Source organism: Eptesicus fuscus, chromosome 3 (genome assembly GCF_027574615.1).
Source record: "Eptesicus fuscus isolate TK198812 chromosome 3, DD_ASM_mEF_20220401, whole genome shotgun sequence".
Lineage (NCBI taxonomy): Eukaryota > Metazoa > Chordata > Mammalia > Chiroptera > Vespertilionidae > Eptesicus > Eptesicus fuscus.
Genome location: NC_072475.1, coordinates 31,065,315 through 31,079,312, shown reverse-complemented (window position 1 = coordinate 31,079,312; position 13,998 = coordinate 31,065,315). Strand labels below are relative to the sequence as shown.

The window sequence follows — 13,998 nt, the reverse complement described above, 5'->3', positions numbered from 1 at the left end:
GTGATTTACCAAATAAATGTTCTCTTACAGTTTGGGTCTTCTTGGTTCTGAATTATTTCCTAGCCAGAACCCAAGTACCAAAAAAACTCAAGTAAAAAAAAAAAAAAAAGAAAAAAGAAAAATCTAAGCAAGTCAATTTGTCATATTTTTACATTGTCAAGTCTTATTAAAAGGGTAATGGCATGGCATAGCCAGTTTAGCTCAGTGGATAGAGCATCAGCCCACAAACTGAAGGGTCTCAGATTCGATTCCAGTCTAGGGCATATACCTCCATTGCAGGCGCGATCCCCAGTCCTGGTCCGGGTGCATGAGGGAGGCAACCAATCGATGTTTCTCTCTCACATCAATGTTTCTCTGTCTCTCCCCCGCCCTTCCACTCTCTAAAAATCAATGGAAAAATATCCTCGGTGAGGATTAAAAAGAGAAAAGCTCATGGCATAATGTACAATAAGACTAATTAATCTTCAATAAACTAACATGAACAATAATTTTAAATATTTTTATTAAAAAAACAGCTACTTTTAAACATTTATTTTTTTTAAAAAAGACTAATTAACTTACCTCCTTTTCTTCACCAACTTGGTCCAAACTCTCATGACTTGAAGGATTATATGGAATTACTAAAAACCCAATCCCAAACATAAAAAAAAAAGAAAAAAACAGTATCCATTAGCTGAGTTTGACTTAAAATTTCCTCTTGATTTTAAGATTTTCTTTCTGGTCTTGATCATTTAACATTAAGTAAAGGAGAGCAAAAACCAATCAGTAACCAAGTACGGATTTTACCAAGTATTTTGCTATTTTAAAAATATTTCCCTTCTTTACAAATTAATCAATTTCTCTATAAGGATGACTCTATAAACCCTATTTGATTATTTTAGTATGAGTGAGGCATGGAAGTAGAGGGTCTCTGGTTTTCAGTCTTTACTTCTTTCATACTCAAAATGCTAACTACTGCACCACGTAGGTGAAGTAAAGAACTGACAAGATTGTACTCTAGGCTTCTATTCCTTGAAGCCACTTGGATTACAAAAACAAAAAACAAACAAAAAAAACAAGCCTACATTTCATACAACCAGCTTCTGTTATGAACAAGAGACTATATTCTGTCCTTTCAGAAAAAGTCCTTGCTTTGCCTCCTTAATTCATCCCCTGTTAGGCTTCCTATCCCATTTAATCGCTCCTTAAATTTCCCAGATACACATTTGAGGTTTATATCTACTTGACACTTGAACTCACATGATCTTTTTTGAATTTTTATACTGCATCTCTATATCTTTTACATATTTTCTACTTCTGATAATAAAGCTTCTAATAAAAACAGGTCACTTTAACATAGTCAACATGGCCCACAAAATCAGTATGTTTTCGTTATTGAGATAAAAACTAGGTTTGCTGAATTTAAAGGGGTCTTAAACAAAATTAATCTAAATTAGAGAAAAGAGTCATTTGTTGTAGTTTACATATTTGTCTTTTTAAAACGTCAAATGTATGTTAAATATTGTGACGATATTACCACCATAAAATATGGTTACCTCGCTTTTATGTGTGGAGAACAGAAATGTTTTTAAACTTAGGTGTAAGAGTCACTGAAAGAAGTCTTTCAACGATATTTTGTTAATAAACAATAATTCACGACAGAGTCATTTTTACCTGTTTGTGCATGGTCTGAGTGCATGGATGACTGATCCATGGGCATCATTGGTTCCTAGAAACATTTCCAAAAAAACAGCAACTCAGTGGAGTCTTTTTAAATCTCAATATCTCTATAAATTCTGAAGCATTATTTTAATGAGACACATCATATTAACACATAAATTTGACAAAATATAACTTATAATGAGAACTATATTACTATACTTAATTTGCTTTTAATTTTACTATATGACACCATATAATATTCCTGTAAATGAAGTAATGTCACATTTTACAGGTAACGGAAGGAACACACAAAACTAATTTCAGGCCATCAAATAGAAATAAAAATTATTCTCCTTTATATTCTGATTTCTCTTATACACTACCTAATCTCCTTTCAAGCTCCATATACACTTTTAAGTCTCTGGGAAGAGTCTCTAGTATTTGACTTCTTTAGCTGAGGCCCAGAGATGGATTTCAAGATGTCTACAAACCTCTTGAAATTCCATGTATTTGTGGGAAGGTGTCAGTGAACCAAAAAGGAAAAGAAATAACCCCTAGAAATTGACTTAACCACTGTCACTAACCTAGAATACTAATTCAAACCAAAATATTACTAATTCATTAATCTTGGACACAGATTTAATGAATACCATCAAGAAAAGGTGAACCTGAGAAGGAGCATTAATTATACAGTTATAATTTTAAGGCTGCCTTAAAGAAAGGGCTCATTAATTTCTTAATGCATTTAGCACCTATTCTAAATATAATCACTAACCCTGTCCCTTTTTTTTTTTTCCATTTATAAATTCACACAAGTCATCCATTACCTAGGAATACACACACAAATATCAATAGTAACCTGGAGAAATTATGTTCATACTTTTGGGCCTTCTGTTTTTCCTTAAGATTGGATTTTTAGCCGAAACCGGTTTGGCTCAGTGGATAGAGCGTCGGTCTGTGGACTGAAAGGTCCCAGGTTCGATTCCGGTCAAGGGCATGTACCTTGGTTGCGGGCACATCCCCAGTAGGGGGTGTGCAGGAGGCAGCTGGTCGATGTTTCTCTCTCATCGATGTTTCTAGCTCTCTATCCCTCTCCCTTCCTCTCTGTAAAAAATCAATAAAATATATATTTTTTAAAAAAAGATTGGATTTTTACCTCCGTAACTTGTACAAACTCACATCTAAGCTTATATGAACCAGCTAAATAATCCTAATACCAACTGCCTTCCCCTGCCTGCCCGGTAATAACCTTTGTTCAAAAAAGGTACTATGAGTGAACATGGTATAATCATTCTAGAAGATAATTTAGAAGGAGGCATCCAGATCTTTTTAAATGCACATATTCTTTAATCCAATAATTCTTCTTCTTAAGATTTATTCACCAGTAAGTTCATTATGATTTTCTTCATAGGAAAATTTAGAAAACAACTCAACTGTTCAATCGTAAAGAACAGGTTTAAAAAATTATGGTATAGACATATAACAAAATATTATGCTAAAAGTGATGAGGATATAGATAGCTAAATATAGAAAGATGACCAAAATATATTATTCAGTAAAAAAAAATGGGTTAGAAAACATTACCCATATGATTTCACTTTTGTTAAAAAGCATGTAAAAGAATGAGATATCCAAACATTATGTGCCTTCTGATGGATAAACACTCCACCTTTGATAAAGTAGTCTCAAAAATAACCCACAAAAATAAAACCCAAGCCTACTATCTAATCAAACCTCTCGATCCAACTATAATCCTATATAATAAAGAGGTAATATGCAAATTGACCCTCATGCCCTCGCACGAGATGGCTGCCCCCATGTGATCAAAGATGGCTGCCACAAGATGGCTGGCAGGGGAGGGCAGTTGTGGGGGGCCAGGCCTGCAGGGGAGGGCAGTTAGGGGCGACCAGGCTGGCAGGGAAGGGCAGTTGGAGGCAACCGGGCTGGCAGGGGAGGGCAGTTGGAGGCAACCGGGCTGGCAGGGGAGGGCAGTTGGGGGCAACCAGGCTGGCAGGGGAGGCCAGGTGACCAGGCCTGCAGGGGCGGGCAGTTAGGGGCAACCAGGCCGGCACAGGAGGGCAGTTGGAGGCAACCAGGCAGGCAGGGAAGGGCAGTTGGAGGCGACCAGGCTGGCAGGGGAGGGCAATTGAGGGTTACTGGGCCAGCAGGGGAGGGCAGTTGGGGGCAATTGGGCTGGCAAGGGAGCAGTTAGGTGTCGGTCAGGCTGGCAGGGGAGTGGCTAGGGGGTGATCAGGTTGGCAGGCAGAAGCAGTTAGGGGCAATCAGGCAGGCAGGCAGGCAGGCAGGCAGGCAGGCGAGCGATTGGGAACCAGCAGTCCCAGACTGTGAGAGGGATGTCCGACTGCCTGTGGGATTGGGATTAAACCCGCAGTCGGACATCCCCCGAGGGGTCCCAGATTGGAGAGGGTGCAGGCTGGGCTGAGGGACCCCCTCGCCCCCAGTGCATGAGTTTCATGCACCGGGCCTCTAGTATACAGAAAATAAAGAGGAAAGAGGAATATTTTAAACAATACCATGAAAAAAGCCAAGAGAAAAATTAAGCAAAACTAAATAACAATACAGTTTCTTCTACAATTAAATTATAAGGGGGGGGGGGAGTGTGAGCAAGAGTGAGAGAGCAACACACACAGAAGGGGAGAGAGGGAGAGATAGAGAGAGAGCAATCGGTAAATTTAAAAATAGAGAAGACGTATCAATCAATTGCAAATATGGATTGCATTTGGATCCTGATTCATAATGAAAATTGTAAAAACAAAACATTTATGAGACAACTGAAAATGTGAACATTTCCTGGATGGATATCTGACATAAGGAATTTGGTTTTTAGATTTTAAAAATAATCTTTCTTGCCCTAGCCGGTTTGGCTCAGTGGATAGAGCGTCGGCCTGAGGACTGAAGGGTCCCAGGTTCGATTCCGGCCAAGGGCACATGCCCGGGTTGTGGGCTCGATCCCCAATAGGGGGCATGCAGGAGGCAGCCGATCAATGATTCTCTCTCATCATTGATGTTTCTATCTCTCTATCCCTCTCCCTTCCTCTCTGAAATCAATAAAGAAATATATTTTAAAAAATAAATAAATAAAATAATCTTTCTTGTTAGAGGTACATTCTGAAACATGTCTGGGATTTGTTTCAACATAACACAGGGTTAAATGGGCAGGGGTATAGATGAAACAAGATTGGTTGTGCATTAATAACAGTTGGAGTAGGGTGATTGGTATATGGAAGTTCATTACATGGTTCCAGCTACTCTTAATATGTTTAAATTTTTTTCTACATGGAAAAATTTTAAATGTTTATACATATAAATCTGCATGGAAAGATATACACAAATGACAACTACCTTTAGATGGTAGATTTCATGGGGAATTTTTATTTAATTTTTCTTTATTCATCTGTATTCTCTATTTTTTCTATAATGAACATGTTTTATTACATATTTAAAAAAGAAAGTGAAGCCCTAGCTGGTTTGGCTCAGTGGATAGAGCATCAGCCAAAGGGTCCCGGCTTCTATTCCAGTCAAAGGTTTGAGTCGGTTGCCGGCTCCTCCCTGGCCCATGCCCTGGTCAGGGCACATGCAGGAGGCAACCAATTGATGTTTCTCTCACATCTATATTTTTCTCTGCCTTTCCCTATCTCTTTCACTTTCTCTAAAATCAATGGAAAAATATCCTCGAGTGAGGATTTAAAAAGAAAGTGAAAAATAGCCCTAGCCAGTTTGGCTCAGTGGATAGAGCATCGGTCTGTGGACTGAAGGGTCCTGGATTTGATTCCGGTCAAGGACACATGCCTGGGTTGCAGGTTCAATCCCCAGTAGGGGGCGTGCAGGAGGCAGCCGATGAATGATTCTCTCTCATCACTGATGTTTCTCTCTCTCTCCTTCTCCCTTCCTCTCTGAAATAAATAAAAATATATTCAAAGAAACAAAAGAAAGTGAAAAATAAAAATTTTAAATCCAAAACTCTCCAGTTAATCTGATACTTGAAATAGCAAACGTGAAGACTGTTCTTACCTGATCTGTGCTTAGTGTCCATGCTTGAGTAATGGGAGCTATCAACTAATGAGGTTAGCTTAAAGAAGAGGAAAAAAATCTCTTAAATGCTTCTCCGTTTATCTTCCTACTTTAGACCAGAGGATTTTATATCAGGCTAAACAGAAAAGTTAACTATATCCTACAAACAAATTTGTAATGACAATTCCCAAATTCACAATATGTGAGCTGACTGTAAAATATTCCTACCCACATTCTATAACACTGTTGAGTTGTGATTCCTTAACAACCCCCCGCACACACACACCACTTTAGACCTCTGTTCTAGTAATGTTATAAAAAATGCTCTGTTAAAAATAAAGAAGACAACTGTGTCTTACCGGTGGTAAAGAATGTCGCCCACATTCAATTGTGACAAGTTTGTGGCACTTCTTATGAACCAGGAGTTTGCAGTTGATGCATTTATATCCCTGGCGTCCAAGTCCCCATATCCGGTCAGTACAGATGGCACAGTGGGCACGCTGGAAAGAGTAATTCAAAGAATTCAGTAAAACAACAACAAAAAGGTCATAATCATTCTCCAACAGTTTGTTCATAAAATAGTGAAAATAAGTAGCTTTCTTCTCTAACTCAGTTCTCTTCATCATACATAACTTTTTCAAAGCTATGATGGTCTGGGAAAAATAAATAGAAAAGAGAGCTTGTTTTAAAGAGACAGTGAGCCCTGGCCCATGTGGCTCAATTGGTTGGGTGTTGTCCCGTGCACTGAAGGGGTTGCCTTTTCAATCCCAGATGAGGGCATATGCCTGGGCTACAGGCTTGCTCCCCAGTAGGGGGCATGCAAGAGACAGCAGATGGATGTTTTATTCTCACATCAATGTTTCTCTCTCTCCCTTCCTCTCTCTCTAAAAATTAATAATAAAAAAATAGGTTTAAAGAGAGAGTGAACATTTATGGAACATAATGAACAACATAAACTGATGAACAAAAATAGATCCAGAGACAGAGAAATATCAATCAGACCATTAAACCCCAGAGGGAAGGTAGGGGAGGGTGAGGGTAAGGGGGAGAGATCAACCAAAGGACTTATATGCATGCATATAAGCCTAACCAATGGACACAGACAATAGGGGGGTGAGGGCATGAGGGGGGAAATAGGAGGGGTAATGGGGGAATAAGGACACATATGTAACACCGTAATCAATAAAGAAATTTAAAATAAATAAATAAAAATAAAGAGAGAGTGAAATTTGCAACATGTTGTTTTCTTTTATAAGTCCAAGACTTTTCAGTCTTCATATAATTAGGTTGAGATTTATAAAAATAGGAAAAGTGAGTAAACTTGGAAAACACATGGCAGAAAATACAGTACAAGGACTCTCAATCAAAAATAAACCTTCCAGACTGTTTAGAGGTCAAACCAAAGCCCTGCTCTCTTAAAGAGCAATACCTAAAGTGACTTTTCATTTTAAAGCTTTTTTCTGTTAATATGTTTTTATTGATTTGAGAGAGAGAGGAAGGGAGAGGGAGAAAGAGAGAGAGGAACATCAATCATACTTACCCCAACATACAACCTGGGCACATGCCCTGATCAGGATCAAACCAACAACCTTTTGGTGCACAGGGCTAAGCTCAACCGAGTCAGATTAGCCAGGGTCAAAGCTTTTTAATTATCAGTGGTACCTTGGGTGGTGACTTCTATTTACGTTAATGAATTCAGAACATGGCACCAGTTTTAAAACGGAAACAGGAGTCCATTGGTTTAGTTATCAAGAATAGTTAAAAACGTGAACTTCTGGAGATAAATGCTTTCAAACCATGGCTCTGCGACTTACTAGCTCTCTCATCTTGGGCAAGTTATTTAAATGCCCCACCACTCAGTTTCTTCATCTATAAAATGGAAATACATAGTACCTATCTTACAAGGTTGTAATAATGACTAATTGAATTAGTATAAGTCAAGCATTTGGAAAAGTACCTGAGACATAGTAAAAGCTAGAGAAGTGTTTGCAATTATTATTTTCTAAACAGTGAAAATTAAAATTACAATATTAAATGATTTGCAGAATAAACCTTGTTTATTTTATGAGTATCTGGCATTATATTAAAAAATACAACATTCTTATAGCTAGGGTAACCGTATAATTAATCATCAAATCAGAAACATTTTTAAGAGTGACAGGAGATTCTATTAAAAATTACATCAAGAAAACAGGCATACTACACAAACTGGGAAAGTTAGGTAACCTTACTCCTTTAAAGGGGAATAACAAGACTATCTTTCTTTCATAATAGAGAGGAAAAAAAATAGATTTCTCAAATCATCAACTTTCAACAAACTAAGGTTTACCCTGTTGAAACGCTTGGCTTGGAAAGTGTGGCCATTTGCACAATAAAGCTTTCTCCAGCGGCGAGCACCTCTGCGGTAGATGGACTCTGAAAAGAGATTGAGAGTTTAAAAAAGAGCAAGTGTGGATAAAAATCATTATTATAATTAAGTCTGTTATTTTTTTTCATGATATTGATAGCAAGAAGATAATTTATACTGATAAAAACCTGAAAGTGAAAAAAATAAACCGGATTCATCACGGGACTTGATGGAAATATAGCCCATGGAATATAAATGTTTCAGTAACTATTATTACTTTTCTGTTTTTGCATTTTCCCCCAACTCCTAATTTTGCAATAAACACCTGCATCCTTCACCAAGATTTACCAACTACTAACATTTTATTTTGACTCAGTATATGTACTACCTAAGCAAGCACTTGCTTTCCTCTCTATTTACACATACACTTTCTCCTGAATCACTTAAAGGTTGCAGATATCATTAACACTTCACTCTTAAACTCCCATTGCCTAAGATTAAGGACATTCCCCCTAATTCCACTTAAGCACAATACCATTACCATGTCTTAGAAAATTGGCATTAATTTAATATTACCAAATATGCAGTTCAGATGCAAATTTCGCTATTTGCCCTCAATGTGTCAGTCATAGCTTCCTTTTTCTCTCCAGGATCTAATCAAGATTCAGGCATTGCATTTGGATTTTCACTGTTTAGAAAATGATAATTGCAAGGATACTATACCTTTTTTGTCTCTTTCATGTATGCTAAAAAGCTCAACTTTGTTGTTTGTTTTCCATAAAGTTGAGGATTTTTTTTTGTATTTTAAGTCTAGGCAGTAGTCTTAGGTTCTACATTCTGGATTTATCTCTTTCCTCATTAGAGTTAGTAATAAATATTTTGCCAAAAATAATACACAGGTGACACATCAAGAAATACACAAATGTCAGATTGTTGACTCTCACTACTGGTGCTCACTCTGTTGAAGGCAGTGATTGCTAGTTCTCTTTATTGTAAAGGTACATTTTCCTTTTTGTAAGTAGTTTTACAAATATCTAAGTGACATTTTGTAACCACAAGAATATTCTCTTCCCCAACAACCTTTCATCCAACTGTCTTTAAATTAATGCTTTTCCTAAACAAAGAACTACCACAAAATCATTCTAGACTACCTGTGAAATTTTGGTTTTAAGTCAATCACTATTATATATATTGTCTATTAGTCATTAATAAATATTCCATAATAATAGTTAATACTGTGGAAAGATTCCATTAGGTTTCTAAACTCATTTTAAAGCAAATGTAGCACTGGGTTTACTATTTAAAATTTAATAGAAAAGACCAATTGAAATGCTCTGAATTAGAAATCTTGAGATAGTGTAATATATAACCTTAAATATAGATGTTTTATTTTTACCTAAATAAATTTTTATTGATTTCAGAGAGGAAGGAAGAGGGAGAGAAACATCAATGATGAGAGAGAATCACTGATGGCTGCCTCCTGCACGTCCCACACTGGGATCAAGCCTGCAACCAAGCACGTGCCTTGGCAGGGAATCGAACAGTGACCTCCTGGTTCATAGGTTGACACTCAACTACTGAGCCAGGCCTAGATGTTTTATTTTTAATTATTTATTCTGTTAGGAGTAACCAAAGCTGAAAGAACATTCTATTTCAGAAGCTTTCATGAACTACATCTTGATATATCTTAAATTTAAACATGTCAATGTTGGCTAGAAATTAAAAGAGCCAAGAGACCACATGAATGGTTATCAGTCCCCCCGCCCCCCCATGCTCTAGTTCATTAATATATATTATGCTGTAGAAGGGGGAGTGTCAAAATCTCCACCAGCAAATTTTAAAGAGGGAAAGTGAGCATGAAATATAGTGAAAAAGTTAGGAAATATTTTGTCTGTATGCTGCAGACCCATAATACAATGGCAGATGGAACTCTAAAACCAAGATCTGCCACAATGACAAGTCTTTTAAAACCTGAGCTTGGCCAGAGAACGGCCACTTGCTTCACAGCTCTGTGAAGGCAGCCTATGGCGGCTTTAATCCATCTGCCACTGGAAGTCCAGAGAACTATTCCTAGCTGAATCCAAACCTACATTTTTCACTACTGCTCAGAGTTCTATCTATTTCTTATAGTTCACCCTTTGCCTATATAGTATATGGCCCCATTCGACTTTATATATGAACATCCATAGTTCTTTAATGTTTTTCTTCTTACCAAGTTGCATGGAGAGTCATAGAATTAAAAGTTAGAACTACTACCCTGGCCGGTGTGACCCAGTAGTTGGAGTGTTGTCCTGTACACCAAAAGGTGGCAGGTTCAATTCCCATTCAGGGTACCAGATTGTGGGTTCAATCCCCAATTGGGGTGCATGTGGGAGGCAACAGATCAATTTTTATCTCTCACATTGCTATTACTCTCTCTTCTCCCCCTTCCTCAATCAATTAAAAAATTTGAAATTTTTTTTAAAGTTAGAACTACTTCATTTAATTAAAAACAAAATATTTACCACAATTCCTTCTAAAGTCATGGATATGTGTAGAAACCACAAATGAAAATGAGTTGCCTAATATCCACAACTAATAAATTATACCATATAGCAAAAGCAATAAATTATGCTCATACATAAGTTTGCATATTTAAATTATATCAGGACAAATAGCTGTTTGACTCTTTCAATTCATTCATTAATGGCAATCACTAGTTTAGACATTCAAAAGAAAATCCTGTAACAACTCCTAAGGATGCATGCTGAAGTGTTTAGAGGTGAAGTGTTATGTCCATTACTTACTCTCAAATGGTACAGCAAATATAAATAAAAATAAAACAGGTGTTTCCTATGTATATACATGTATGCATATGTGTGCACAACATACAGATATAGAGATAGAGCAAACACAGACAATGTTAAAAATTGGTGAATCTAGGCAAAGGATATATGGGTTTCTTTGTTTTCAATGTTGTTTCAGCTTCTCCACAGGTTTGGAATTTTCCAAAATTAAAAACCCAGAAGAAATATGACTGAACTTTCCTTTCAAATGCAGAATAGATAATTATGTCAGTAAGTTATAACTAAGAACTGCCTTATTTTGATCTGGCAAAGTAGAATTTAGGCAGTTCCTAATATATCCTAAATTAGACTAAAGAATGGAAAAGAAACCAAAGGAATTAAAAGTTCTATTTCTGATTTCCTTTCACTTGTGCCATTGTGTCATAAAAAACATTATTCAATGGTATGAAGTATATAAACACTCACTATCTTCTCCTGGACAGGGCATTCCAGGACGTTCAGGTACACAAGGAAATACTGAAAAAAATAATACAACAAATTTAAAATATACAAATTACATAGAATTTTAAATTCAGATATCAAAAAAATTGACCGAAATTTCAACCTGATCCTCTCTTGACACAGATACTTAGCATATAGTCAGCATTATTTGTTTAAAGAGATCTACTTTACCAAGGGTATCTAAAAAATAGTTTCAATGAAAGTGACCATCCATAAACAATGGATTAGAAACTCATTCCAGTCACTGTTACATCATTGATTTTTTTTTTTTTTTGGCTTTAGATAAATCATTAACTACTATTCCTTTAAATCCTTGTTGTAGTGACAAGTTTACTACAATGAAGAATTAAATTATAAAAATGTAGACAAATATGAACATAAACCATTAGTTTTTAAAAGATGTATACTAACTTAGGAATAAATTAACACCAGAAACAGTACCCAAATCCAAAAATGTAAGTTTTATGTTAGAAACTATGTATTTATAAACAAGCTAACTCAGATCATTTTTTATATAGATGGAATATAAGAAATATTACATGAACATTTAACCAACTATTTTGTGGTCTGTGATGTACAAAAGAATCCTATACAATAAAAGCCTAATATGCTATGTCCGGTCGTCCATTCAACCAATCAAAGCATAATATGCTAATGACACGCTAAGGACACTCAACCACTCCCTATGACGTGCACTGACCACCAGGGGGCAGACACTCCGACTGGTAGGCTAACTTGCTGCTGGGGTCTGGCCAATCGGGACTGAGAGAGATGGGCCAGACACGCCTTGGAGCCCTCCCAGTGGGATCCCTCAGCCTAGCCTGAGCCCTCTTGCAATCTGGGACCCTTCAGGGGGGCACATTGACTGTCAGGTAGTTCCATCTATATAATAAAAGCCTAAGTTCCATCTATATATATAAAGAGGTAATATGCAAATTAGCCAGGAAGCCATAACAGTCATGACCAGCTCAGGAGGAGGCTGCGCATGCAGCAGGGCAGATCAGGGCCTGCAGAGAGCGAGGAGCAAGGCGGGCCTGCCTGCCGGGGTGCAGCCACGGCGAGCAGGCAAAGAGCAGGGAGCAGGGAGCCTCTGTGCATGAACTGCAGAGGAAACACCTTTTCTGACCGCTCATTGGTTCAGCTCCTGGTATGCCACTCGCAGTGTTCTTGGTCGCTTGCATAATAAGAATCCAAGAAGGTGATCTAGGGTTTTTCCACCTCACTACTGAAGGAAAAAACAAAGGTCCGCTGCTGGAGGGGTTAAGAAATGTCATATCCTGCGCATGTACCTAGGTTGCAGGTTCCTCCCTGGCTGGGGCCCAGGTCAGGGCTCATGCAGGAGGCAACCAATCGAAGTGTCCCTCTCACATTGATGTTTCTCTCTGTCTTTCCCTCTCTCTTCCACGCTCTCTAAAAATCAATGGAAAATATCCTCATGTGAGGATAAAAAAAAAAGAAAGAACTGTCATATTCTATGAAAGAGACATCTTGAAAATGCCTATAGAATGTTGTCATTTTTTCATGGTGAAGGGACTGGAGTCTGTGTTGATGAAAACACCTTGGCAGCTGCAGCGGCTGGCAGTGGCAGCAGCAGCGATGTGATGGGGGCAGCGCCTTCCCCTGATCAGCCCGGTCGCCTCCTGCAGAGGGAGACCAGACTGTGGATTAGGCTTCGTGGGGAGCAGACCTAAGCCATCAGTAGGACATCCGCTGAGGGCTCCCAGATTGCAGAGGATGCAGGTCAGGCTGAATTTCGTGCACCAGGCCTCTAGACTATAAAATAAAAGCCTAAGCAGCCGTTACGGCAGAACAACTAGAACGACCAGTCACTATAATGCACACTGACCAACAGGGGGCAGACACTCAATGCAGGAGCTGCCCCCTGGTGGTTAGTGCGCTCCCACAGGGGGAGCTCCACTTAGCCAGAAGCCGGGCTTACAGCTGGCGAGCGTAGCAGTGGTGACGGGAGCCTCTTCCGCCTCCATGGCAGCGCTAAGGAGCAGCAAGCTGAGCGATAAGGAGTGAGCAGGCAGGCAATAAGGAGCGAGGGGTCCCAGACTGCAAGAGGGATGTCCGACTGCCAGCTTAGGCCTGATCCCCTTGTAAGCCGGCAGACAAACATCCCCCAAGGGGTCCTGGACTGTGAGGATGCAGGCCGGGCTGAGGGGCCCCCCAGTGCACGAATTTCATGCACCAGGCCTCTAGTCTAATATATAAAAGCCTAATGTGCTACGTGTCCGACTGTTCGACTATTCGATCATTCACAATGATGTGCACTGACCACCAGGGGCAGAGCTCCAACCAGTAGGTTAGCTTGCTGCTGGGGTCCAGCTGATTGGGACTGGGCGAGACGGGCCAGACATACCCTGGAGCCCTCCCGTGGTCCCTGCACAGCCAGGCCGAAGGACCCCAATGGTGCACGAATCCGTGCACTGAGCCTCTAGTAGGTTTAATAGAGAGCACAGAGTATGAGAAGGGCAGTTCCTTATATATTTTTAAAAGTCAAAATATAAACTAATTTCTGAAAATAGATCTGTGATACAGTATTAAAACTTAAAATAAACTGTTTAATACTATTGACCAATCATTTCTTTAAACATTCATTGTAGTTTTATTCTAAAAAGAGACGACTCTCAAAACGGAAGACTTATAAAGTTATGCAAGGATCTCAACAAATTAGATTATGTAGCC

At 38.6% G+C, this 13,998-nt stretch overlaps 1 protein-coding gene across 2 annotated transcripts in view; it reads right to left on the bottom strand.

The window, feature by feature from the left end:
* The window catches only part of PRKCI (protein kinase C iota), a 144,899-nt gene that overhangs the window by 27,585 nt on the left and 103,316 nt on the right, over window positions 1–13,998 (bottom strand). For both annotated transcript variants that reach the window (XM_054713717.1, XM_008142285.3), the window contains exons 4-8: window positions 11,272–11,322; window positions 8,003–8,088; window positions 6,033–6,173; window positions 1,654–1,708; window positions 562–620 (exon numbers count right to left, since the gene is read on the bottom strand). In XM_054713717.1, the coding sequence (XP_054569692.1) occupies window positions 562–620; window positions 1,654–1,708; window positions 6,033–6,173; window positions 8,003–8,088; window positions 11,272–11,322 (392 nt within the window). The remainder of the gene's footprint in view (window positions 1–561; window positions 621–1,653; window positions 1,709–6,032; window positions 6,174–8,002; window positions 8,089–11,271; window positions 11,323–13,998) is intronic.